The 27938-nt window shown below is 43.3% G+C and overlaps 1 protein-coding gene across 1 annotated transcript; it reads right to left on the bottom strand.

Annotated features, from left to right (window-relative positions):
- Positions 1-3717: 3717 nt before the first annotated feature.
- Atp6v1b2 (ATPase H+ transporting V1 subunit B2) lies at positions 3718-27073 on the bottom strand. The gene is made up of 14 exons (XM_075986928.1): positions 26841-27073; positions 19676-19731; positions 15733-15831; positions 15205-15298; positions 14994-15071; positions 14266-14405; positions 13963-14064; positions 13570-13667; positions 12921-13044; positions 10932-11082; positions 9145-9227; positions 8391-8495; positions 6953-7082; positions 3718-4988 (listed from the first exon to the last, which is right to left on the bottom strand). The coding sequence occupies exons 1-14, from the start codon at positions 27061-27063 to the stop codon at positions 4849-4851; spliced, it is 1623 nt and encodes a 540-aa protein (XP_075843043.1). The 5' UTR covers positions 27064-27073; the 3' UTR covers positions 3718-4848.
- Between the last annotated feature and the right edge of the window lie 865 nt (positions 27074-27938).

The raw sequence follows: 27938 nt of genomic DNA, 5'->3' as shown, positions 1-27938 counted from the left end.
CACTGAATTAAAAAGCTGGCTTTTCTGGGCTGTGGTAATTAATGTTCTCTATATGACTCTTGATGTTAGGGATACTGGATTTGCTGCAGAGGAGGCAGGATGGTTTGCTACATGGGGGTGGGATGGGGAGTGGGTATAGAGGGGACTTTTTTTTAAGATTTATTTATTATGTATACAACATTCTGCCTCGATGTATGCCCGCACGCCAGAAGAGTCACCATGTGGCTGCTGGGAATTGAACTCAGGACCTCTGGAAGAGCAGCCAGTGCTCTTAACCTCTGAGCCATCTCTCCAGCCCTAGAGGGGACTTCTGAAATGCCAGGAATGTCTTGTCCGGTGTGCGATGTGTGATACAGAGATTCAGTGTGAAAGTTCACCAAGTTACCACACTGTCACACTAAAGGTTTGACCACATGGGCGACTTTCTAGACACTGCAACACCTCCAATACATTCTCCTTGAAATTAAAGTTTCTTTCCTTTTGAAAATTTTTTTGTTTATCAAAACAGGGTTTCTCTGTGTAACCCTCAATGGTTCTAGAACTTGCTCTGTAGACCAGGCTAGCCTCCAACTCAGAGGTCAGCCTGTCATTGCCTCTCAAGTGCTGTGATTAAAGGTGTGTACTACCACACCCAGCTTGAAAAGTTGTTAAACATTCAACTTCAAGCTTTGAAGGAGGACCACCGGTGCTTCTGAGAGGATGCGACTATAAATTGTCATGTGTTTGCAAAAAAACTTTAAAAATTGTTGAGCATGGGTGGTCCCCCCTCACCCCATCCATGCACGTCTGTGACCACATGCAGGCGCAGTGCTCAAGGAGGTCAGAAGAGGGCATCTAATCGGCTGCAACTCAAATTGCAGATGCTGTGAGCCATCACGTGGGTGCTCTAGAAGAGCAGTCAGTGCTCTTATCCACTGAACCATGCAATGCTATTTCATTTGTATTTTAATAAATAAAGCTTGCCTGAAGGTCAGAAAAGCAAAACAGCCAGCCACTGACTCTTACCTGTACCTCAGTCAGAAATGGCAATTTTTCCTCCAGGAATCCTCAGAATGAGTCTGAGCCTAAGAGCTGTCTCCTCCCATCTTATGTTCCTCTCTAGGGCTGGGATTAAAGGCGTGCATCACTACTACCTGGTTTCTATGGCAAACTAGTGTGGCTCCTGGGATAAAAATTGTGTGTCATCACTGCCTGGTCTGTAAGGCTAATCAGTGCAGGAACACAATGTCTTAGCTCGAAGCAGTGAGGTTTCCAGTCATTTCAACTTGGGCCACAGTCCAGCCCTCACTGGCTTGGTCCCAAGGCCATGGACATGGGCAAGGCTTGGATTCTCAGGGATGAGCCTCTGCATCCCACCTGTCTTCCGGAAGATGCACAGATAGATGTACAATAGAGCAGTGCACCAAGAGCACTGTGCAAGGGAAGATCTGGGTTCAAACTGTTCAGCGACAAGAGGCAAAAGCCTCCCTTACCCAAGAAACGAGGGACTGTTTGCAGGCAGGAGTGTGCCACAGCACACGTGGTCAGAGGCACACTCCTAGGAGCTGGTCTCTTCTGCCACTTTGTGGACCTGGGGCTTGAACTCAGTTCTTCAGGCTTATGCACAAGCCTACAGAACTACCCACTGAATCATTTCCCCATCCTGTCTGGCTTATAAATGTTAAAATTTTTAAAATTAATTAGAGTATATTCTTTACGGCATTGGGTCAACACGTGGAGCTCCACAGAAGGCACCTTCTGGTTTGGGGAGCCATGGCCTGCCGAGCACGGTCACTCAGAGCTGTTCCCAGCCCCTCCAGAACTCAGTGTGGCTTGTTTTGCTTTGTGGAAGTAAATGTAGCCATAGGCAAGGATATGCATTTTGAGGTTCTTCCCTTACTTCACTTCCCAAGCAAATCTGATGTGATCATCTATGTTGGTGACTCTAGACTTCCAGAGACCCCGCTGCATACCCACAACAGCCCTCTGTCTCCTACTAAAGTCCTGGGACTTCAGGCAGAAATAAAAACCCTTAGGCTCTAGAGTGCTGGAGCTCACTCCCAGCTACTTAAGGAGGGCATGCGGAGGGAGACACACAGCTACGCAAGGACACCGAGTTCAGTTTGAAGGGCTAGCCTCCAGCACTTGCTCTGCAGTTTTGGGTTATGATGAGTGTCAAGGACACCGAGTTCAGTTTGAAGGGCTAGCCTCCAGCACTTGCTCTGCCATTTTGGGTGATGATGAGCATCAAGGAAAAAAACCAAATTGTTGATATGAAACAAGACCATTGCTATGTGAAACCTAACAGTTACTCAGTTTATAAAATGCTCTTGTCATCTGGAGATGAAACCCTTTTGGAGAAAAGCAGTGTGACAGGTGTATCACTTACTGTGACTCACTGGGCCCAGCAAGACAACGCATATTCAACCCAGGCAATCCTCAGACTCCTATAGACCACGTTCCCCGGGGCCTCCAGTCTTAGGGGTAGCTGGTCAGATGTTTGGGAGACTGATTAGGAGGACTGTATTCCTAGTAGCCCGCGTGTGCAAACAAATGCTGGAGGGCACAGAGCTGTAGTGAGTGACTGACTGGAAGACACTTCTCACTGCCCCACATATGAGTCATGAAGGCCCTTGCTGCCAGGAAGGGCATCAGTGCTCCCTGTGAGAACACCTGTGAGACGGGTGTTCAACACTGAACTGGAGTAACGGTTTGGTCTAAATCACTCTGGCTATGCAATGCCACTTTTGTTGTTTTAAAGTGGCAGCAAATAAAACCGTTTCCTTATACTTACATTCTTACGCAACTTCCTTCAAGAAGTGTCTTTGTTGTTCTTTATTGTTCCTGTTTTATTGAGATGATATAGCCCCTTACATCAGTCTTGAATTTGAGGATGACCTTGGATTGCTGATTCTCCTGCCTGTCAGGACCTCACGCTTGATCCACAAGACTGGCCTACTATACTGTTTTGATGCCTTCTTCCTATTGAACGGAGCCCACCGCCCGCAATCAGCCTTGGAAGACTTCAAAAGCAGACTGCCCTGTGGACCAGACACTTTAACTACCCACTAGCACAGGAAAGTAGGGCCTCAGTGAGGCACCAATTACAATAATCTACAAATGATCTTTCATTCACACGACGTCTCCACTGAGCAGCAGTCAACTGTTTGAAGATACACATCATTTAAATCTGATTTAAATTTAAAAATTGAAAGAGAAAGTTCCCTTAGAAATGTTTTTATCAAAAAAAGAAACCAACTAGAAAGAGTGCTCCTTAACCACCCAGCCCTAACTGCTGCAGAAGAGTGAATCTGTATTTATTTATTCATGTATTTTATGTATGAGTGTTTTGTCTTCATACACACCAGGAGAGGGAATCAGATCCATTACAGATGGTTGTGAGTCACCTTGCGGTTGCTGGGAATTGAACCCAGGACTCTGGAAGAGTAGTCAAGTTCTCTGAACTACTGAACGATCTCTCCAGGCCCAGCCTGAGCCAATCTGTCTTGATAAAGGTTCACTAATAAATGCAGACTAAGTGCTGCCATGAATAAGACTCTGTAGTTGTACTCACAGATGCCTTCTCACTCGAGCCCTCAGGAACATGAAGTATTTCATATTTCTTACACACACCAACACAAACCACACACATACAAAGGTCACAACCATGAAGACTCAAGTTACCCACTTGCTTGCTGATGGTCCCCTTCTGATGAGAAGACAGTCATTTCAGGTAACTTCCATTTAATTTAGCATTTATTTTCATTTATAACGAGATGTCACATTTTCTACATTAAAATATAATCATGCTGACCCCCCATCCCCTCAGAGAAAAACAGCTGGAAGATGGAATGCACAGAATGGGGAAGTTCCTGCTGCACCTGAGAACACACAGCACAGAGACTCAACAGCAGACATGGCGGAGGCGCACAGACTAGAGCTAACGGCTCACACCAGGAAGGAGCAGGAAGGAAAGAAAGGCAGAGCTGGGTCAGAGAGCCTGGGGGTTGAACAGAGTTGAAAATAACAGCAAACCCGAGGGCAAGCCATCACCATCTTCACGCCCCACCCCAGGATGGAGGAGGCAACAGAGACCTGAACCACCATAAACACAGGGTGAGGATGGGATGTAGGGTTTCTCTGAACCGTACCCCAGCTTTTTCTAAGTCTCAATTCTATGACTGTAGCCCAGTGGGAATCACCAGCACAAGACACGTCACCACTGCCAGGGTGGTACCAACTGTGCAATGTTGCATGATTCTGGGTGAGCCACAAAAAAAGATGCCACACAGGAATTCCAACTCACAGCACTGGCAGAAAGGAACTCGTCTCATAGGAAAGCACAAGCAGACAGTAAAACCCATCTGCAGAGCAGAGGACAGACCCACAGGCACACCAGCACTCCAGAGGGAAGGCTCAGTCAAGAGCCTCATGGTTTTTCTGAACGGAGAATTCTTCCAGTCTCCACCTTGCCCCTAAGTTTGAGACGGAAGCATTTTAACTTCAAAACAGTGATACTCTTAAGGGAGTTGAGAGGTAGGGTTTGGGAGACCCAAACAAGACATTATTAGCAACTAGCTCTCCACTATGTACAAATACATACATCAGAACAAACTTCATGCCACCCCTCTGCTCCTTTAAAGAACGCACTGAAGGTGAGGTTTTCCGGGCAAGGATCTTCCATTCTGATAGCAGTTTAAACCTTGCAACACTGGCACAATAGTTACCTAGCCTTTGTTTCTAATTACAGAGTAACGGGTAAGTAAACTCCCGCACAAGGTGGGGACGGAGGAGTGCAAAAGGAATCAGGAAACAGAACCAGTACTTCACAAGAGGGTCACAACAATCACGCCACACGAGCAGCAGTAGCTAGTGCTTTGCAGAGTCTCGAGGGTAAAATTCGCTCAGGGTGCTCTGAGGGATTCTCTTCAGCATTTCTTTGGGGAAGATTCGGAGCAACTGCCAGCCAATGTCCAAAGTCTCATAGACAGTGCGGTTTTCATAGGGACCTAAAATATTGACACTGAATTAATGACAAAGCACTTCCAATTGGCCAGCATTACTCAGTATTCTGTCTACAAACTAGCAATCAGGCAGGCATAAAATACAACAAAGAAAATATGAGTTGGACTCAAGACTGGATGTAGAAATGAGGATACAAAGTACCCCAGAGATGAGAGGTAAGGAGAGGCCCAAGGGCAGTGTGCATGCTGGTGTAAAGGGTTGAGTTGGACAGAGACAGACAAGTAAGATCCTTAAACAACAAATGCAATGACCCAACATTTTGTTCAAAGGTCAGCAAAAAGCAGACCAGGACACAGGAGAAAAGCTAGGTTTGCAGCAATCTACAGATAGGAGAAAGTCTCAATGCCGCAAAGCAGATATATTACAGGTCAGAGATTTTCAAAACTTTATTTTGAAACAGACTCTCATTGAGTGGCCCAGGTTAGCTTCAAACTCCACCTCTTAAGTGCTGAAATTATAAGCCAACCGAATTTATTTTGTTTAATATAGTAGAATTAAATCCTGCCCCCCCCCCCACCAAATCTTCAACCACAAGATTAAGAGTGGCTGGAGTTCTGGGTTCCTTTCTCTACAGAACTTTACCATAGAACTTTTGTATGGAAGGAAGGAAGGAAGGAAGGAAGGAAGGAAGGAAGGAAGGAAGGAAGGAAGGAAGGAAGGAAGGAAGGAAGGAAGGAAGGAAGGAAGGAGGAAGGAAGGAAAGAAGGAAGGAAAGAAGGAAGGAAGGAAGGAACGAAGGAAGGAAGGAAGGAAAGAAGGAAAAGTTCCAATAAAACCAACGGTGTAGTTCAGTGGTTAAGAACTTGCTACCATATGTTGGCTCCACTTATAACCCTCAAACAATTATGCCATTGTGTGAGGTGATATCAAAAATAATGAATGCATAATGCAAGTAAGAGTGCACAAATCCTACATGTGTCACTTGAGGTGTTATCTCAAAGTAGCATACCTATTTTAACTACCCCTCAAGGACAGAGTATTTCTAGCCTTAACCCACATGAGCCATGTAAGAAAACCCTTGTAGAAGAGAGACAACCAATAAAATGATCAATAGTTCCCTGAGCTGTGAGTGGTGGAAAGCTGGTACCAATATGGCCAAGGATGATAGGACAGGGCTTTGGAGGAGGGCCTGAAACCTCAGCCCCGCTACAGACCTGCAGCTTCACTATGTCCAGTCCCACACCTATCTACTGGGACAGAACCAGCACTTTAAGAAGCTTGGCTGATACAAAAGCAAATCAAAGTTTGAGAGAACTACTGAACAAAATATTGTAGTGAGAATACAAAATAGATTAGGAAGAATACTACAAATGAACACTACCTGATCAGTAGAGGATAAGCAAGGCTAAGAATGCTGCCCAGCCAAGTGGACTAGTGAGTGACAGAACACATGTTGGGGTAACTCTATGGGGGAGTTGGAGGAGAACAGAGGTGGTGGATATGCATGATCTTAGTTCACCTCACACAGGAGATTCTCAAAAACAAAAACACAACCTGCTGAGGCCCAGCAACTGAGATAAACTGCTGGGAAAATGACTCCAGCAGACACCAAGAGCACACAGGCCAGAGTGTTGGCAGGCAGGAAGGTGGTCAGCTGGGGAAAGTCTCATTCTGGTCACTGGGTCCTAGGCATTGGAACATGAAAAGACATGCTTATAGCAGGTGAGTTGTGGGAGCCTGAGAGAAGGCAGGGCCACAGACAGCAAACTAGAGCCCACAGTACAGTACCAGTCAAAGGTCAGGAAGAAAACAAACAAAACAGCAAAGAAGGTGGTTGGGCTTTGTGAGATAATAATTAGAAGTTCCCTGAGGACGTGCAGAAGGCAGAGGGAAGTCAGGCCTTAAGACCTGGAGGAGTGTCTCATTAGAGGAGAAATGCAGACACCAACGTGATCACTTAGGTGTTTAACAATTCTGAACTGTTTGTGTTTGAAGGGAATCATCTTACCCTGAGAAATGAAGTTTTTCTCAAATTTCTGCAGAAATTCCAAGTAGAGAAGGTCATCTGAGGTCAGGGCTTCTTCTCCCACCACAGCTTTCATGGCTTGCACGTCCTTACCAATAGCGTAGCATGCATACTGAAGAGAGAGAGGACATGTCAACAGCTCAGGATACACAGAAAGCCCCCAGCAAAGTACGCTCGTATTTATTATAGTATCCCCAGAAAGGGGCCAAAAGACTTGCAATGTACGGACATCATCCACACTGCAAATATATACTTCCTCAGTATGCCAATGAATTGACAGTGGATAGAGAATACACAAGAACCAAAGAAATTTCTATAGGCCTTCTTCAAATTCCTGTGATTTCACAGGCCTGCCATTTCTACTGCAGAGTCAGATAGTTTTCTTTCTTTTTGATGTACAACCTATATGGACCTTAAGGAGTTCATAGAATAAATTCAACTGTTAGCTTCAGTGTTCTGTTGGTTATTTACTTAACATATGTTAAGTAACAAATGTGAGGGTATCCAGGCAGAAATGACTGAACTGGAAGATTCAGTAGCAAGTGCCTGTACCCACTGAGCCTTGTTGCCACCTGTCCCCCCCCCCCCTCAATTTCTGTGGCCTAGAAAGATGGCCCAGCTCAGATGGCTATTCTTGTAGAGGATCCAGGTTAGATTCCCAGCACCCAGACAGCAGCTAAGCAGTTTCTGTAACTCCAGGTCCAGGAAGATCCTAAACTTTCTTCTGGTCTTGGGCATTGCATGCATGTAGTAAACAGATATTCATGCAGGTAAAATACCAACACACATAAAAATAAATAAATAAAACAGATCAATAAATAGGGACAGAATATTCAATAAAATAAATTTAAAATTTTAGAAATGAGTTACAAGCTTGGTAATTTTCTTGTTGCTATTACTGCTTTCTGAGATAGTGTCACTATGAAGTCCACGCTGACTTCCAATCTGTAATTCCTTAGCCTCCAGAATACTGGGATTACAGGTCTGATACCACAAGCTGCCCAAACCTAGTGGGTTGTTTGGTTTTATTTTATATGCATGAGTGTTTTACAGGCATGTATTGATGCAAACCACGTACAAGCCTGGTATCCTCAGAGGTCGGAAGAAAATGTCACTTCCCTAAACCTGGAGTTACACAAGTTTCTGAGCCATCATGTGGGTCCTCTTACAAGAACAACAAATACTCTTAACCACCAAGTTATCTCTCCAGCCCCTAAGTCTGGTATTTTAATCTTGATTAGTATAATTTATTCTTGTGAAAAGAGTTGCTTTGTTCCAATGAGGTATTATTCTGTATTAAACCAACATTGAAATTCTACTTGGATGGGAAGAAAAAATGAGTGCCAGAAGAGTTATGGGCAGGACAGCAGAAGACACAGAGAAAGGCAGTCTCAGCCCTCATCCCCAGAGAAGCACGTACCAGCTGGTTAGAGACGTCAGCATGGTCCTTTCTAGTCATTCCTTCTCCAATAGCTGATTTCATCAACCGGGAAAGCGAGGGCAGCACATTGATAGGTGGGTAAATCTTGGGTGGAAAAGAAAGAAAGAAAACAACTGTACGCAAAAATCCCAACCTGACTGCAGAGAAGCATTTTAAAGTCACAAGCAGCCCTCATATCACACAATCTAAAGGCACCTTTTCCTAGATGAGGGAAGAAACGGTGGTGAGAAACACTTGGGGCACAGTATTCCACAGAGAATCCGATTCAAGAAAGAGAAACATAAAGAGAGCACTTTTTTTTTTTTAAATCTAGTTACAACTGCCTAGGATACCACAGTATCTACCTAAACAATGTTCTGCATGAACTCAAAAATTATATAAGCAAAATAAAAACATTATAATAATTTCCCTTAAGAGTTGATTTTGGAAATGTTACAAAGCCAGCAAAAATCCTGCTTTTATGTTAATAAGATTGATACCATATACTGCTGTTAGTATAGAATTCCCCGAAAAAACAGTTCCTTGAGACAGCTGATCCCATTTAAAGGTACAATACATAAAAATGGTAATTCTTAACTCTGGCATTTTGCCTACTACATGATTTTAGCTTACAGAAATGACATTTTTTTACAGCCACATTAAAACATCAAGCTGATACTTAAGAAGCAATCACGTCAGCAGACTGTAACAAGTGGCTTCAAGCCCACAGCACCGTTCAAGTGTCAGTCAGTACCTGTCTGTTGTGCAGCTGTCTGTCCACATAGATCTGCCCCTCAGTGATATACCCAGTCAAGTCGGGGATGGGATGAGTGATATCTGCCGGAGAAAGACATCAGGATTAAGCACATGGCTATCTCATATGGCCAATCTCACAAGAAGAGAATCTACATTACCTACACAGCTCTGCTGCAAGAGCTCCAGAGAATCCATCTCTGGGATGATGTTATTTGTGCTGTCTAACACAGCAGTGAGATGGTTAGCTTTAATTGTCAACAAATACAACAAGGGAAGAGAGTCGTGTTGGGTTGGTTTGTGAGCATATCTGTGGGGAATTATCTTAGCTAACTAACTGATGTGAAGACAGCCCACCATGGACGGCACCATTCCCTGGCAGGGAATCCCATCCAGGGAAACAGTGGAGGTACTGAGCATCCTTGTCCATTTGAAGTTCCTGCCTTGACCTTTCTACAACAATGGACTGCAACCTGGAATCATAAGCTGAAACATGGCCCTTCTCCTTTAAGGTGCTTTTTAATCACAGGATTTTGTTGTTGTGCTTCTTTAAGACAGGGTTTCTCTGTGTAACAGCTCTGGCTGTCCTGGAACTCACTTTGTAGACCAGGTTAACCTTGAACTCACAGAGATCCACCTGCTTCTCCTCCTGAGTGCTGGGATAAAAGGCGTGCTCCATCACTGTCTGGTTTATCGTGGTGTTTTATCACAGCAAGATATGGAAGCAGAATGGAAAGACATTTGCCACACATGGCTACTGAGTACCTGAATATGGCTAATAAAACTAAAGGGTTTACTCTCAAATTTCATTTTCATGAAGTTTAAACATCGGGCAAGGAGCCTAGCTGTTACTGTAGTAAATGGCCATTTTCCTTGTCCAGTTACAACGGTACCAACACGTGCTGCACACTATGAAGTAAACACTTGCTCCTAGTTACGTGCCTTCTTCTGCAAACATAAAGTCCCATCCTAAGCACACAGTTCTAGGCCAATGTAGGACGCAGGCATGGCAGTGGTGCTCAAGCAGCACCCAAAGATTCGACAAGCAGTAAGCGTTTAACCCCTTGAGGGAAAACGCCCCCTTGTGTCCCAAGCAATGCAGCACAACAGCTGCTGTGGCTTACGAATCCAGACTGTGAGTGTAGAGTACCAGTTCCTAACCTAACAGTCCACTCCGCTCCTCTGTGCTCAACACAGACCAGAGACACTCTGAGGCATCCAACAGTGCTCACCAGGATGAGTTAGTTCCCAAACTGCCTCATACAAGTAGCTATTAAAAACGAAATATGGACAAAAACCCACGGCGGCAGAGCCCCAGTCTAAGCACACCCAACCTTGCTGTACGGTACGGTAGGCCTGCACAGGCCTGGGACAAGCAAGCTGCTTCTTGCCCAAACTGGGGTCAAACATCTCAAAAATTTTTACGTCTATGATCTTCACTGCATGTTTAACTGCTGAAATGACTGTCTCACAGGAAATCCAAGCAGCTTACATTAAACAGAGATAAATTCTTCATAACTAAAACAGTGCTCTGAAAACAGCAGACATTTGAAACAGAACATCATAAATGAAAATCTGAAATTCAAATTACAAAGAAAACTGCCTTTCTTACAGAAAGTAGTAAGGATAATTAGGGATGCTCTTCAAATGACAGTGTTGTTTAGTAGGAGCAAACTGACCTGGCCAAGCTGTCCTCTGACCCACCTGGCCCACAAATCTCTCTCACACACATGCACACACACAGATCAAAAGTGATATAGTCTGGTATAATCAAATATGCAAACTTACCATCATTGGGCATGGTGAGAATAGGGATTTGAGTAATGGAGCCATTTCTACCCTCCACTCGACCAGCACGTTCATAGATCGTGGCTAAATCAGTGTACATGTAGCCTGGGAAACCTCGCCGACCAGGAACCTCTTCCCTGGCTGCTGAAACCTGACAGCAAATCAAGCATGGAGAAGACCATGTCACATCAGAGTAAGAAAAACGTTTTGCTAGAACGTCTGCGTGGGTCAGAGCTAGACCCTCTGCATCAATCTTTCTTATGCAACTCCTAACTGGGAGTTGGGGGGGTGTCTCTGCCCTTTTCCTCCAACTAGGTTGCTTCATTCAGCCTTGATTAGAAGGTCTCTGACCAGTCTTACTGTATCTTGTTAGGCCATGTTCGATGGATATCGGTCTGCCTTTTTTTTTTTTTTTTTAAAAAGAGAAACAAAAGAAAAGTTGATCTGGGTGAAGAGGGGAAGGACTGGGTGGCATAGAGGGAGTGGAAACTGCGGTCAGAAGGTAAAGTATGAGATTAGAATAAAAGTTAAAAAAATGTTGGCTTCAGTTTTCAACAAAATATTAATTTAAGTGGTTATAAATAAAAAAGGTAAAAATTAAAAAGGAACACATACCAAGAATACATGGCTTACCACATGACTCACACATGAGTCAAACTTCACAACAACCAAACAAAAAGTGTATCCCAAATTTACAGTCAGAACTGAGTCTCAGATAAGTTTCCCATGATCAAAACAACCAGAGCCCAGCTTAGTGACGTATGTCTAGAATTCCAAAGGTCAAGGTGAATATCTCAGCTACAGTCAGTCACGGCTAGACTGGGCTATCTATGAACCTGACCACACGTATGGGAATGTGGGTACCTGCATTACTCCACCATCACAAGCCCCTCAGAGCATTGCCAGTGTAGGCTCTTGCAATGCTTCTCAAGTGTGACCCGCAGACCAGCAGTCAGCGATGCACGGCACTGCCACGGGGATCTGGCAGGACACTTTAATGCTGCCAATCTATGTGAAGCAAATCTAGGTTTGTAAACTGCTTATCTTTAAAAAAAAAAAATCTTTTCTCGTAACTCTTTTTGTTGTCCTTAACAAAAGTATTGATCTGTTTCAATGAGGGAAGGCTCTAGTCTTTCCCAGACTCAACGTGAACATTGTGACAGTGTGCTGATTAATTTTGGGTATTTTAAAATCTAGGTTGTTTGAGAGCAGGTTTCCTTAGAAGTCTTTTTATGTAGTCAAATTTCTGTAAGATGATAGTGTTATAACTGTTATTAAACAGACATTTGGTTTTCTGAAGAAGAAAATCCAAAGACAGTGTGACCAAACCACTTATTAAAATATTATAATCAAGGCTGGGCACATGCCTTTAATCCCAGCACTTGGGTGGCAAAGGCAGGTGGATCTCTGTGCGTTCAAGCCTGGTCTACAAGAGCTAGTGCCAGGACAGGCTCCAAAGCGAAAAAGAAGCCCTGTCTTGAAAGACAAAACAAAACAAAAACAAAACAAAAATATATAATCATTAAAAACAGAGATCTGAAGGGTAAGAGCTGAGGTCCTGGGTTCAGTTCCCAGCACCCACACTGGGAAGCCCCCAGCATCTATAACTCCACTTCCAGGGGATCTGATGCCCTCTTCTGGCCTCCATGAGCAAATACATATACTCAAGACAAGCCAACAGACAAAATTTTTTAAAACTGGGGAATCGTCACTAGCTTGTAGGGCTTTCTTACTTCTAGGACCCTTGGGACAGTAACAATGTGTTAGGCAGGCTATTAATTTTAATCTTACCTTCTAAGATTCCCAGGTTCACAGAAAGAAAAAAAACTGTACTGTCTTTTCTAATAAAGATAATCTACAAATCATTCAGAAACAAGCTCAAAAACATGACTAAAGAAAAACAAAAACTTACAAAGGGTCAAGATAATCCTACGAATTGACTCATTTTGTTTAACTGAGGGGAAAAAAAATGAGGGAAGGAAAAGTTACCTCTCGAAGCGCTTCAGCGTAAGAGCTCATATCTGTCAGAATGACCAGGACATGCTTCTCACACTGGTAAGCCAGAAACTCAGCGGTGGTCAGAGCCAGGCGGGGAGTAATGATTCTCTCGATGCTGAAATCAAACAAGTCCCAGGTCACTCAAAAGCCAGAACCAAAACAATTCTGGACACAACAGCAATTTCTCCTTTGAAAGTCCTATAAATCAGGGGGGTGGGGGGGGAAGGGGGGTGACACCCAATTATTACTTTGAAGATACCTCTGTAGGAAATTACTCTGTGTACTCACTGAACAGTAAGTACCACAAAGTTAAATCATTTTACAAATGCTTGTCATTTCTCAGAGCTATCGTTTCTCAAAACTGACAAGGGGTGGTGAGAAGAGGGGCAGGAAGAAAAGGTTATTTATTGATCATCTATGATGTCTGATGTCATTTAACAATCCAGTCAAGTATTACTGGCCACTTTATAAGCTTCAGTGTCTACGTTAACTCCGTCTTGACTGCAAAGCGAATCAAGAAGCAGACTGGAATTCAAATATAGGGTTTCATCAGTGAAGAGGATCTCACTGTGACGTTTACTTCCTTAATTCCTTTGATCCCCATCTTCTCAAACAGAAAGAAGTGACCATATTTACTTACGTTGGGTCATTAGCCAAGTTCAAAAAGAGGCAGACATTGTCCATTGAGCCATTTTCTTCAAAGTCAGATTTGAAGAACCGGGCTGTTTCCATGTTTACCTAAACATCAATGACTTCATCAGTGCTGGGAGGAGAAAATTCTCATCATCTAGTTTTGATGAAGGCCAAGCTATGAATCTAAATTGTTCTTTTAAAAATTCAAGCATCCATTTTTATTCCTTTTTAGAATGTAAATTTAGGTACACAGAGTATTACTAATTTTCTGTCACATGTGAAATTTGATTCCTTCATTTTGCTAAAATGCCAAGGTGCACTGTCTCTACCTAGGAACAAAATCAACGACATATGTGTAGTTTATAATCTTATATTATTCCCAACAGAATACCATACTTACCCCCATAGCAGCAAACACAATGGCGAAATTTTCTTCACTGTAGTCCACTACATCTTTGGATTTCTTTACCAAACCAGCCTGGCGGCAGATCTGAGCGGCAATCTGTTGAAGATAAAAAGAAACAAGCAGTAAGCTACAATCATATTCAAGCAGTGAACTACAACATATTCTGACAGCAAAGCAACTCATCCTTAACTCTCTGTTATTTTTATAAAGATACAGAAGAAGTGAGAGAGCAGACATACGCCAATGCATCTACAGATTTTCCCCGTGACATGACACAGCAAGTACCCTAGCTCTCACCTCATTGTGCGGCAATCCAGCAGCAGAAAAGATGGGAATTTTCTGTCCCCTAGCAATACTGTTCATGCCATCAATGGCAGAAATGCCCGTCTGAATCATCTCCTCTGGGTAGATTCGACACTGAGGGTTGATTGGCTGACCTGATGTATCCAAAAAGGGAAGGCGTCAGAATGTCTACATATTACTTGTGGATAAAATGAAAAGACCCGAACTGTGCTGTGGGACAACGCTCTTGTACCCTGTACAAATTTGACACTTGTACTGGTTTAATAAAATGCTGATTGGCCAGTAGCCAGGCAGGAAGTACAGACAGGGCGACCAGAACAGGAGAATTCTGGGAAGAAGAAAGGCTCCGTCAGTCTGCAGTCTTTACCAGACACAGAGGAAGCAAGATGAGAATGCGTCACTGATAAAAGGTACCAAGCCAGGTAGCTAACACAGAAAAGAATTATGGGTTAATTTAAGATGTAAGAGTTAGTTAATAAAAATCCTAAGCTAATAGGCCAACCAGTTTATAATTAATGCAAGCCTCTGTATGTTTCTTTGGGACTGAATGGCTGCAGGACTGGGCGGGACAGAAACTTCTGTTAACAAACTATACAATGAATTTCTCTGTACTTAAAATTATTTACTTGATATGATACCACAACAATTATTCTTTCTCTAGCAAGGCTCCCAATAGTCAAAAGTTGTTTTCCCCAGCACTGAAATCCATCTACTGCCCCTACCCATGATGTCAAGGAAGTCTTCAGCCAGCACCACAGGACCTCGGTCAATGGGTTTTCCTGATCCATTGAATACCCGACCTACGCAACAGCAAAAAGAGAAAAGAGAGTAGATCCTGACTTCCAAATCCATATTTTATGTTTCCAGATATTATATAAATGTGTTTAAAAGGAAACAGATCTGTGTACAGAATGAAGAGTGATGTCCACTTACCAAGCATATCCTCTGACACTGGTGTCCGGAGAATATCCCCAGTAAACTCACAGGATGTCTTCTTGGCATCTATACCTGATGTCCCTTCAAATACCTATGAAGAAAAAGAATCAACCAGAAAGGAAACAGAATTTAGGTCAGGGACACTTAGTAGGCCCAGGGTCTTGCTTGTGAGCTACGGGTGTCAATTATGCATAAAAGTGATGGTTGAAAGAAAGAACAATGAAAAAGAAAGAAAATTTGAGGATTTTTGGTCATCTTATAATATCTAAAGAAAACTTAATATCTGACCACTTTTAGAAATTTCACCTACCCTGGCTGTAGGCTGTTTTTTAGGAAACACGTTAAGAAACCTCTCTTTTCTTGTAATAATATTAAGAACTAGGAAATGTAAGGAAAAAATTCCAAAGAACTGAGTTGGGTATCATTTTGATAGCATCCAATTATCAGTGAATGTGGCTTTTCATCACCATGTAGTTATGGAACATGATGTGTTTTTGATTAGGAAATGGCTCAATGGATGCTCACCTGAACCACTGCTTTGGAGCCACTAACTTCTAGAACTTGCCCACTTCTTTTTGTGCCATCCGGTAACGTCAAGTGGACAATCTCAGCATATCTGGGAAACTAAGCAGGAAACAGTGAAGGATTAACAATCAGCATTCTATATGTTACTCAAGACACTGTATGCTTCTCTACCTCACCTTGTCTGTGCACTTTCCCACCTTCCAACAAATACACAGGGAGTGGAACAACTTATATTTGCTGGCACACAAAGTGGCACATTAGTACAAGCTACAGAGAGGAGGGCATTATCTTGCAAAAACACAGCAATTACATTTATTAATTTTCCTCTGGGTGTATATCTTAAGGCTTTGAGACTCCAGAAAGATTACCAATAACACTGTCTCTTCCACTCAAAGTGATGTTCATTTTCTGGGCTATGTATACCTGTACTCACCTAGGCCTCACATGAGAGGAAAAAGAGAAAATGTTACTATGTAATGTTACCATCAGACTAAGATAATGTGTAAAGTATAAACTCAATCTAGTCTAAACATATATATCATTCTATGTAAGAATGTATATCTCTGAAAGATTCCCTCCTACTCCACATACCCATCCAGCCTTATACTGCTCATTTTTGAGATGGGATATAATATAAGCTGAGCTGCCCCGAACTCACTATATGTATTATTGAAGATGATCTCAAACTCCCAAGCCTACTGTCTGTACCTCCTTAGGACTGTACATGTAACTGGCAAATTGCACCATTTTCTGCCCAATTATTTTGCAAAGGTACCAGATTAACTCACAGTTCCCTTATTAGCACACAAAAAAGAAAAAACCAAACCAAACCAATATGCTTCTCCCTCTAATTTTGCCAATCTTCTACCTTCTTACTCATTTGTGGTTTTATAAAATGTGGATATTAATCCTCTTATAAACAATGTCTTAATTCTGCTTATGGCATTTTCTATCTCACAAAAGTATGTATTGTTATTCTTTTATATTTTATTTAGGAAAACCTTCAATCTGATAGTCATAAAGGGGGGTTCAGTGCTGTCTTCTGATAGGCTTTTGTCTTCTAATAGGCTGATGTCTCACTCAAGTCCACCTGGATTTAATTTTCTATTTATTTTCCATTTTTATTTGGGAAATGAATGCTTTAACAACATTTGACTAGCATAAATGTTTCTCACAATGCCCAATTCACCATGCCAAAAAGTCATATGTGCCAGATATAATCCCCGCACTCAGAGGACTGAGACAGAAGGAATGCAGTTCCAGGCCAGAGTTGGCTAAGTAATGAGAATGTGTCTTGGCAGCGGTGTCGCACACCTTTAATCCCAGCACTCTCCCAGGAGACAGAGGCAGGTAGGTGGGTCTCTAGTTCAAGGCCAGACTGTTCTACAGAGTGAGTTACAGGACAGCCAGGGCTACACAGAAACCCTGCCTGGGTGTGGGGGAGGTGTATGAGTCTGTCTCACGAAAGGCAAGACAACCAAAAATCATACGTGTGCAGTTGTTTGAGTCCCATATCCTTATGACATGGACAGGTTTATCCCTTTTCTAATTACCCACGCTTCCTCACCCTTTCTCTGACCGTTCTAGCTGGTCAGAAACAATTCTTTTACAAATCTGACTCTACTCACCCAGTCAAAGTTAAGTGGAATCACTGAAAACAAATGAAATTTCTGGGTATTTGGAGTCTTGCAGGCCTTTCTGTGAGTCTCACGGTGTTCTCTATACAAAGTTATGTCTAGCACAGTGGCTACATTGGTTTCCGTAAACTGACTCTTCATTACTGTGTCTAATAAATAGTATTGACTTAAGGTTTTATGGAATCTCACGGGGAACAATGACAGCTGCTATTATTCCCATCCTTTCCCTTCTTGCTCTTTTCCCACTGCTTGCTAAGGTCAAACACAAGGATGGCAGCAATGGTGACGAGCATTCTCATCTTACTCCCGGTCATTTTTAACTTTAGGTCAGGTCTTGGCCAGAGCTCCTAAAACCCCTGTAATTTCCTAGGTATCAGGAACAATCGAGAGGAAAGGAATTCACTGCAAGTCCTTCAACCACACTTGGGCCTGCACTTCAGGAGACCATGGATGGTGTCCACTGTCCAAGGGAACCACGCACCCAATTACAGAGCTAGATGTTTCAAACACCCATCCTCTGATGTCTGAGACTGACATGGTCAATACAGCCAGGAATGCGATCAACAGTAGTAACATAAAGAATTCTCTATAGAAGTACCGAGAGCTGGGAGTTCTACTGATGGAAAGAATGCAGCCACAAGCAGACACACATGGCCCTCAGCTCCTCGGGGCAAAGGCCCTGTACTCAGGAATCTATATATTCACTCATCTGGCTATTCATTTATACTTTCTAGTAACCTTTTAAAGTAAGTCAGTAAACTAACTGCTCCTGCTTTGGATGCACCATTCTAGCAGATTATGGAAAATGAACAGAGACCCTCTGATTTACAGCCAAGCCCGATAGTAGCTGTGTCTACCTAGATACCCATGCTGTACGAATGAAGTGGGTACCCCACATGTATGTAAGCAAGTTAGTGGGGTAAGAAATGAGTCAAATTCCTGGTCTGTGGAAAACCTGAACTCAGTTACTGTGATGCTGTACATCTGATGTTAGAAATACTGAGGGCAGAAGCCAGAAGGAAACAGAGCAGCTTTTACTAATTGAAAACACAGTGTTACTAGGGCAGTGGTTCTCAATCTTCCTAATGCTGCAACCCTTTAATAGAGTTCCTCAAGGTGTGGTGACCCCAACCATAAAATGGTTTCACTGCTACCTCATAATTGTAATTTTGCTACTGTTATAAATCGTAGTACAAATATCCGAATTTACGAGAGTTGGAGCCAGGAGGATGGGTGGGGCTTGAGGTTTCCAGTCCAGCTGAGAAAACTCTTTACAAGATTTCCAACTGGGAAAGACCTAGCATCAAAGAACGAGGCAGAGAGTGACAGAGGACACCCGATGCCTCCTCCTGGGACAGAGGGACGTGGACTAGGTTTACTCTCAAGATTACTCTGTAAGACTCCTTTGTCATAAAAAATATTATCATTGTGATGAAGTTAAAGGAAACATGCACTTTTTCTTTAAAAAATGTTTCTCGATTTATTTTCTGCTTCCAGAGGGTGACATGCTAAAAACATACATGATCATCACTGATATCTGTCAACAAAATAATAACTGTGTGCTTCTCCCAGCCTTGTTGCAACAGCCACCAGCAGAAACTCTGGAAAGCACACGATATAAACTTTCTCTGATATGTTTCCTTTTGTCTTTCTAAAATAGCTTTTGTTTGTAATATTGTATTTTTTTCTGACAATACTCTGAATGTAAGAATCCCATGGAATGAGAGACTAGATTCCACCACTCCTTTCCTAAAGTTAGCAGTAAGTTCATAACAGACACAGAACATGTAAACCAATGATCCCTATGACCAAGGCAGGACAAACTATTCTGTTGATGGTTTTCTGCCACCACTGAGATACTCTGTTCTTGTATGTTCATTACTTGCAAGTCCACATCAGGTTCTCAAAAGTAAATTACACTTAGTTATTCAAGTGTTTAACATTTAGTACAGAGGGAAAATACTGCTTTAAAAAGCCTAACACGTCAGGTTTTAACAAAGGACACAAAATGCCACACCTCTGTATAATATTCTTCAGGTTATAAAACACACTCTTTATTTCTGTTTTCCCCGTATAAATCTATATAAAGTTAAACTCTCTCCTCTGCCTTTGAAGACAAGGGACTTGAGGCTGTGAAATGGAATCCACACTAAACCTCGTACTGGAACCCAGTCTTCTGACGTTCAGTCTCTTTCCTGCAGAGAATACTTACAGTCACGCCGAAAACTGCTTTACAATTGAGAACACACATAAAGAGTATAGTGCAATGTGAAGTCCAACAGTCAGACCACAGTGGACGTCCGTACCTTCACGTGCTCTAAGATCACTAGTGGACCATTCACTCCTGAGACAGTCTTGTAGGCTGGAAGAAAGAGTTGTGTTTAGTGACGCAGCACAAGCTGGCATGGCGCTCTGGTTTTAACCCCCACCCCATCTACCTATTAGACACCACAAAAAGCTTCACAAATTTTTCAATGAGCTTTAAAATACAGCTGCTCCTGTACAACTTTTCAATGCCCATCTTCAAAAACATTTGCCTCTTGCTCCAAGTAAGCCACTGTTCTCAGAGCCCAGGGTACTAAGGAAACACTGAGGCTGCTGCCCTTGAAAAGTTCCCTTTTCACGTGGGGTGTGTGTGTGGGGGGGTGTCAATGTGATGGCAGAGGCAGAGGCACTTAGCTAAACAGACAAGGAACCCCTAACAACTTTAAAAAGTAGTGACAAGCCGGGCAGTGGTGGTACACGCTTCAATCCCAGCACTCGGGAGGCAGAGGCAGGCAAATCTCTGTGAGTTTGAGGCCAGCTAGTTCCAGGACAGGCACCAAAGCTACAGAGAAACCCTGTCTCAAAAAAAAAGTAGTGATAAAACTCACGGAGAAAATCTGAGGAAACCGTGGGAGGTAAAGTCATACGGAATAATATGACTATGAACAACAGGGACTATGTGGAAAGACACCGTCAAGGAGGAGGCAGGCAATGGAAAACCAGCAGGGGTCAAGGAAGCTAAGTATTCTGGTTGCTTTTTAAAACAGGACGTCAGGGTGTAGCTCTGGCTGGCCTTGAACTTACAGAGATCTGTCTCTCCCTTCCCTGAGAGCTGGGATTAATGGTGTGTACCACCTCACCCAGTGAGATAAGTACTCTTTACTTGTTTTTGAGTCAGGGTCTCACTCTATGGCCCAGCCTGATCTTGAACTTACAGCAACTGTCCCACCTCAGGTTCTTGGGTGCTGGGGATTTAATTTTTTTTCTTTTAACCTTTATTTTTATGTGTATGGATGTTTGGCCTGCATGCATGTCTGTGTACCATGTATGTGCAGTGCCCGTGGAGGTCAGAAGAGTGTGTTGGATCTCTTAGAACTGGAGCTAAGGTCAATGAGAGCTGCCACATGGTACTGGGAATCTTCTGGAAAAACAACCAGTGCTCTTAACCACCGAGCTATCTCTCCAGCCCCTCCCCACCAATAAATAGGCTGATAGCTGTGCCAGCAGGGGTGGGAGAAGACAGAGTTAAGATGGCTCAGCAAGTAAAGGCACGTGCCATTAAGACTGACAACCTGAGTTCAAGCTACAGCAAAAAGAAATGTGTCCCAAAAGTTGTTCTCCTAATCCACACATATGCACTCGCCCAAACACTTCAAACACACATACAATAAATAAATGAACAAACAATAAACATAATAAATGAACAAACAATAAACATATGCACTCGCCCAAACACAAACACACATACAATAAATAAATGAACAAACAAATTTAGATATATTATATATATATATACATATATATATATATATATATATATATATATACAATAAAAAATACTTAAAAGCAGGGCACAGTGCCCCCCTCTAATAAACCAGGAAGGGTAGGACAGTTAAGTTCCAGGCAAAAAGGAACAAAAGAATCAAATATTACTATAAGGTTAAAGGCAATGTACGCCCTAGAAAGAAACACCTAGTCTACTTTCATTCATTTTAATATATACTTTAAATATTTATTTTATTTGTATTTATTATGCATGGTTGTCCAAATTTTATGTATAGTACATGTCAGCAGGTGCCTGCTAAAACCAAAGTGCATTGATCTCCACAGGTGGAGTTCGAGGTGGTTGAGAAGTGCTTGACATGAGCGGAAATGGATGGAGTCCAAGTCCTCTGCAAAAGCAGCAAATGATCAAAACTGACAGCTCCAGCCCCTCACTCATTCTAGAAAGGAGTTAGCTATTCTTGCTGGCAAAGTTCACATTGATTAGACCACAAAATAGTTAGAAAATAACAACTTTAGCAGACAACTTCAAACTTTGCTAAATCTCATAATTAGAAGAGCTAAAAAATACATTTCTTAGGAAAATATATGATAAAGCCTAAAATAATTTATGTGAAACTATTAACTGGTCAGGAATGCTTCACTTGTCTGATTTGAGATCTTCCAATCAGCTTGGACAAAGATTCCTGGAACAAATACCATCTTCCCAAGAATGAGGAAACCACTTACTAACCAGTCTGTCCACTGCAGGGGCTTCCAATCCCTCTCACTCAAAGTCAGGAAATAAGTGTCTTGGTACAGACTAGGACAGAAAAGGCAAGCCCATTCCATACCGAGACAGTTAAACACAAGACGGCAAATACCTATGTCACGGCAGTCTCAATAGGGCCCCCAAACTGAGCCGTCTTTACTATTGTGGATGAGGGCGTTAAGTCTCAATAGGGCCCCCAAACTGAGACATCTTTTACTATCTTGGATGAGGGCGTTAAGTCTCAATAGGGCCCCCAAACTGAGACGTCTTTTACTATCTTGGATGAGGGCGTTAAGTCTCAATAGGGCCCCCAAACTGAGACGTCTTTTACTATCTTGGATGAGGGCGTTAAGTCTCAATAGGGCCCCCAAACTGAGACGTCTTTTACTATCTTGGATGAGGGCGTTAAGTCTCAATAGGGCCCCCAAACTGAGACTTCTTTTACTATCTTGGATGAGGGCGTTAAGTCTCAATAGGGCCCCCAAACTGAGACGTCTTTTACTATCTTGGATGAGGGCGTTAAGACTTGCTGCACTTCAGGCCAGTTTTAGGAAAACATTCTTACTGCTTTAAGGTAATCTATTTTAAAAAAAAAACAAACATGTAATTTCAACCTTTCAAAAACTTTGTTTTCATTTTAAAAACCCCAAATACTGTTCTTCAAAGACTTTCTAGAACTGTCGTGAGCTACATTGCTTCCTGAAACCCACTTTTAAAGATACAGAAGCTTGAACTTTCCCCAAACCTTCCCTAAGCCTTACAGCACAGGGAAGGGGGATAATGGGATTGATAAGAAACTCTCAAAACACTTCATTAAAATCCCTCCAATTCTTAAAATTCTTCTACTTCAAAAAAGACAGTACTTTCTTTGAATTTTGAGTATTGACAACTATGGCTAAGAATATCATGGTTAAAATTCAAACTCATTACACACGATGAAGTTTGCCAGTCACAAGCAAAACACATGACCAAGAAAAAGCATTAGTCACGGTTTTTCCAGGAAACAGCAGAGTTGAGTCCACTATAGAAGACAAGGCGTAGAGGTCTTGAGTTCAATCCCCAGAACGACAAACAGGAAAAAAAATAAAAACTTAATTGAAAAAAGAACTCTAAATTTGCAACAATGAATATATGACCTTTGAAAAGCCAATAAGCAAACACTACAAATTTACTGAATACCAACAGCTCCATTATTCCTGGCTTTCCAAGAGCAAAATCATTTTCAGAGAGAAGGAGCTAGCCCACGCACCTGAAGCCTGTCAACCCGAATGAAGCCTGTCTCTAGGCACTTGAGCCAAATCCTAAAACTCAACTAGCCGTGTCTGGAAGTCTTTGTACAGCAGCACCCTCTATTTCTAAGAACTGCACCCCGAGGCTGGGCACGGCAGCACATTCCAGTAATTTTAGCACTTTGATTGTGATTTCAGGGCCAGCCTAGGCTACGTGCTAGGAGTCCCTGCCTCAAACAAGAGTACCCACAATTTGAGCTATGAAAAGTGCAGGATATGTTACAGTTTGGTGGGCCAGGCAGTTCTCCTGGTTTCTACATTCTATCGCTGCTGCAAAGCTACCTACCCTTCTCCAGCTGCTGTTAGAACAGCAGCCCAGCTCGGTCTACGGTGGCCACTGAACCCATGATAAACCAAGCAAATGCAAGCTCTGCAAGCAGGGAATGAGAGATGCGACAGAGAAGCCAGTTTTCCCTCACAGGCTATCTAGTGTGGTACAGGTGAGACAGAGGCACATACATAACAGAGACTGAGAGTGGACCCCATCACCTGAACTAAGTGGAAATACACCAAACCATGGAGAGCGAGGCACACTTTACCGAGCATTTTCAGATCATCTGATTTTATCTTTACAAACACTAGAAGGTGAGCAAGGCCAGTGTAATCTCCCTACAAAATGGAGGACCTGAGGTTTGTCTTACTCAAAGTTTTGTGCTGCTTTCCTTTACAGTTGCTACTCCACGGTCCTGAAACTCTACCTGACTACAGTATAACTTAAAATAGAGAACACACAGTTCCTAGCATTTATAATAGAGATTGGTACAAGAAGACAGTTTAAATAAGAAGGTCAGCCCTTTCCATGACAATGAAAGTATTCAAAAAGAAAACTGTGCGGGGAAAACATCAGATACCACCTTTTAGTCCTCAATACATCCAGCCTTCACCAGAATAACCACTCACAGTTGGATATCAGTTCTGAGTATGGCATCCAAGAGCATCACCTAGCAGTCACTGACAAATTATTTCCCTTATGGCGACAGCAGATACATGGGTATACTATACAAAAACATTTACAGAGTAGCATTTAAAAGCCGTGACTTATTCGGAAGCTGAAGAAGACAGCTGTTACCAGGGATACAGGGTAAAACAAACAGCTGGGTTTGGTGGTGAATGACTTTAAATTCACCAATTGGGAGGGAGAGGCAGGCAGATCTCTTTTGAGTTCAAGGCCAGCATTGTCTTCACAGTGAATCCAGAATCTACAGTCCCTTTTCTTAAATAAACAAAACAAACAACTTGCTCAACAATCAACCCATTAAAAAAACAAAACTTCATGAACTACAAAGATTTTAAGGAACACACATTCCGTCAGATGACCGGCTCTTCCTCTTGCAGGGAAAGAGGCTGTTCAACACCACTAACAGCCTCAAGGATTGTGACATATTTAAAGGAATAGCCATTGCACAATAAGCCCTAGCTCTTTAGGCACCACCAAAACTCAGAAAGCAATCCCTTCTATTGTGCAAGAGCAGAGAACTAACCTGAGCAATGGCCACCTGAAAGAAGTCCTATGGGAAACGCAAGCAGAGTTCCTTGTGCTTTTGCTGGGGCTCTGCTTTATGATACAAGACACTTAAGGTTAGCTGACACGAGTCAAGAAAAGTGGAACCAACCAATACGCTCAAATATTTTGCTTTAAAAGCATGTGTATAGTGATGTCAGAAAGTCAAATAAGGTGTTCAAGAGTAGGTGCTAATTCCAAGCCTGAATATTTTACTTTCCATTTCTTTTTACCAGCCCAATAAACCCAAAGTTATTTTAAATTAGGATCTAATTTTCACAGGGGAACTGCAGATATTATTACTCCATTTCTCTGTCAAAGAGTATATATCAAATAACTATAATTATTTACCACTTTAGGTGGTACTCTGACACTTTAATAATAAAAATTAAAATGTTAATAATTATCTGAAAGCATTTAAAACTGATTAAAATAAAAATGTGTCAAAAATAGTAAAAGACGATACTTAAATTCACTTAGCTGTTTGCTTAAGTACAGTATTTCAACTCCAGGAAAACTCCATCCATATTTAAAATCTACCCACTACACGACTAGGACAATGAACTGCAAGTTACAGAATTTACAGAGCACTGTGAGCGTGGGATGCAAAGAGGGCAACTTACGGCCCTTTCAGCGACAGCTTCGTCAGCAGGATCCCGCTCTGGGCAAACTCTTCAACCACCAGCCAGGACATGCAGATGTTGGTGGGGAGACACTATTCCTATCTCTGAAGGGCTTACTATACATTAGCCAGAGTATTCTATGCTCTCAGATTGACACTAAGTGATTCATTACACACAAACAAGACTACTGTGGCCTTATAACATCTTTACTAGAAGACACACCAATGTCCATGGGTTCTGCCCAGTGCAAAGGATGAATACCAAATGCAATTCACAAGAATCTAATTCTTAGATATAAATCTGTCAGGCTTTTCAATGTTTCCTTCTGCTCCTATGAGCCCCTAACAGGCTAACTCCAACAATTATTCTAAAAAAAAAAAAAAAGCCTAAAAGGCACATCTCGGCAATCCAGTCAGTCTCCACTGTGTTTTTCTCCCTTCCCCACACTGCAGTGTTATCACATGACCCACTGACAGCTCAGGACAGGATTAGTCAGACTGGAGGGCGACTTGCTAAAACCCTCCATCTGAAATTCTTCTTAACCAATGAGCCACCCACAGAGCCAGGCTGGCAATTAACCAGTGCTAATGCAGTCATATTACCTGGAAAACAACAGACACTTAAGAAGTCTCTTTCCAAAGCTCTCTCCCTGGCTTCAAGGGGGCCGTGAAGAGGTTTGGAGCTATACAACTGAAATCTGCAGCCAACAAGAGCCATTTTTCTTTGGGAACGACTGACCGTCTTGTCTGTTTAAACATCGCTTATTATGGTCTTTTATAATCACCACACGTAAGCCTATGCACATAACACCAGATATGGGGGGAAAGCTTTTCGGCCTTACCAAGGAACCTTCCAGTCAACTGAATTTGGTTAGCTGGTGAGTAAAGGAAGAAACGGCACATGAGCAAGCAAGGATTAAGAAATCCCAATTTTTGGTTCCTCCTTTGCCAATAATTAGATGTCTGAAACCTGGCATGGCCTCTCCTTTCCAGAACCTTAGGCGTCTCGCTTGTAAAATGAGAGGGAGGAACTGCACGACTAGGGTACTTTTCAGTTCTAAGGTTCTCAGGTATCTAGGTGTCCTCCTGTGAGCGGTCCCTGCAGAATAAGCCAGCTTTCCCTCTAGCCTGCCCACGTCAGCGATGACACTACACCTCCTGCCAAGTCCACCTGCCCAGAGGTCCTCGGGGCAGGGGGGACGGGAGTGGGCGTTCTCCCAACGCACAGGCATTTAAATGAGGCCAGGAGCAGACCACGATCCGAGGGACACGGAGTGGCCCTCAGAGACAGACAAGTGCCTAAGAATACTCCAGTCCGGGGAACCCGGGGAGGGTGGGGCAATCGCCAGGAGCCCACTAGCCCATGGGGCGCTTCCAGTCAGTGCTCCCGCCCTCGGCCCACCTAAGTCACGGCAATGCCAACGTAAAGCTGGAGAGGTGCGTGCGAGCCGCGCGAAGAGGGAAATGAACCCCATCCCCTCCCCGCTGTCTGAACAGGTGAGCACAAGCCAGGCAGCCCCGCTCCCTTTCCCGTACTCACTGAGACGAGGCTGGGAGAGGTAGTTCCGGCTCACTGCCAGCGCCTGCTCCCGAGCTCCGGCCATCGGTCCACCGGTGGGCACGGGCAGCTCGGGCGCGGCCCCGTTCACGATTCCCCGCATCGCTCGCAACGCCATCTTGTCTCCTCCGTCCCGACTGGCCCCGCAGCGACGCGGCGCAGGCGCAGATATAGCAGGGAGGCCCGTGCGGCCGACTCCGCCCATGCGCGCTGCGAAGCTGCGGCAGAGGCCCCGCCTTCTCGGCGGCGCCCCGCCCCCAGCCTCGTGACTCGAGCTCTGCGGGGGTGGCCCAGGGTGCGCGCGCGCGCGTGCAAGCGAGCGATAAGGGAGCTGACCAGAGTGCTGGGAGCGCGGCCCCGAGGCCGGGAGCGGGAAAAGAAGCCACAAGGGCCAGAAAGGCAAGATGTGCGCAAATGAGAGAAGGCACACACCAAAAAGAAGAAAAGATTGAATGGAAAGCAGGGAAAGAGGAGTTAGGGAAATATGCCTAATAAAATACATGCAACTGATGTCTATTTTTTTTTCTTTTTTCGAGACAGGGTTTCTCTGTAGCTTTGGAGCCTGTCCTGGAACTAGCTCTTGTAGACCAGGCTGGTCTCGCACTCACAAAGATCCACCTGCTTCTGCCTCCAGAGTGCTGGGATTAAAGGCATTGCACCACCATCACCCGGCACTACTGATGTCTATTGTCAAACTATGAAAACCGCCTTAAAAAGCAGAAGATAGAAAACCTATCTAGCATGGAGTGTTTTGTGTTATAATTTATTTCAATTTATCCTTCTATCGAATTTCATTCTCTCGTGGATCTGTCAGCAGACCTTGGCTTGCTTGCATATATGTGTGGAAGACCTGAGGACCAGACTTGAAAAACAGCTGAGGAGGTGTTCTAGTTTGTTTTCTGTGGCTGTGATAAAATTAGCTAGCAGGTGGTCTGGTGTGGTGGCACATGCCTTTAATCCCAGCACTCAGGAGGCGGAGGCAGGAAGGTCTCTGCGAGTTCCAGGGCATCCTGGTCTACTTAATGAGTTCTAGGAAAGTCAGAGTTACATAGTGAGAACATGGTTCAAAAGAGGAAGAAG

The sequence above is a fragment of the Microtus pennsylvanicus genome, chromosome 9 (assembly GCF_037038515.1).
Source record: "Microtus pennsylvanicus isolate mMicPen1 chromosome 9, mMicPen1.hap1, whole genome shotgun sequence".
Lineage (NCBI taxonomy): Eukaryota > Metazoa > Chordata > Mammalia > Rodentia > Cricetidae > Microtus > Microtus pennsylvanicus.
This window is presented reverse-complemented; position numbering and strand designations above follow the sequence as displayed.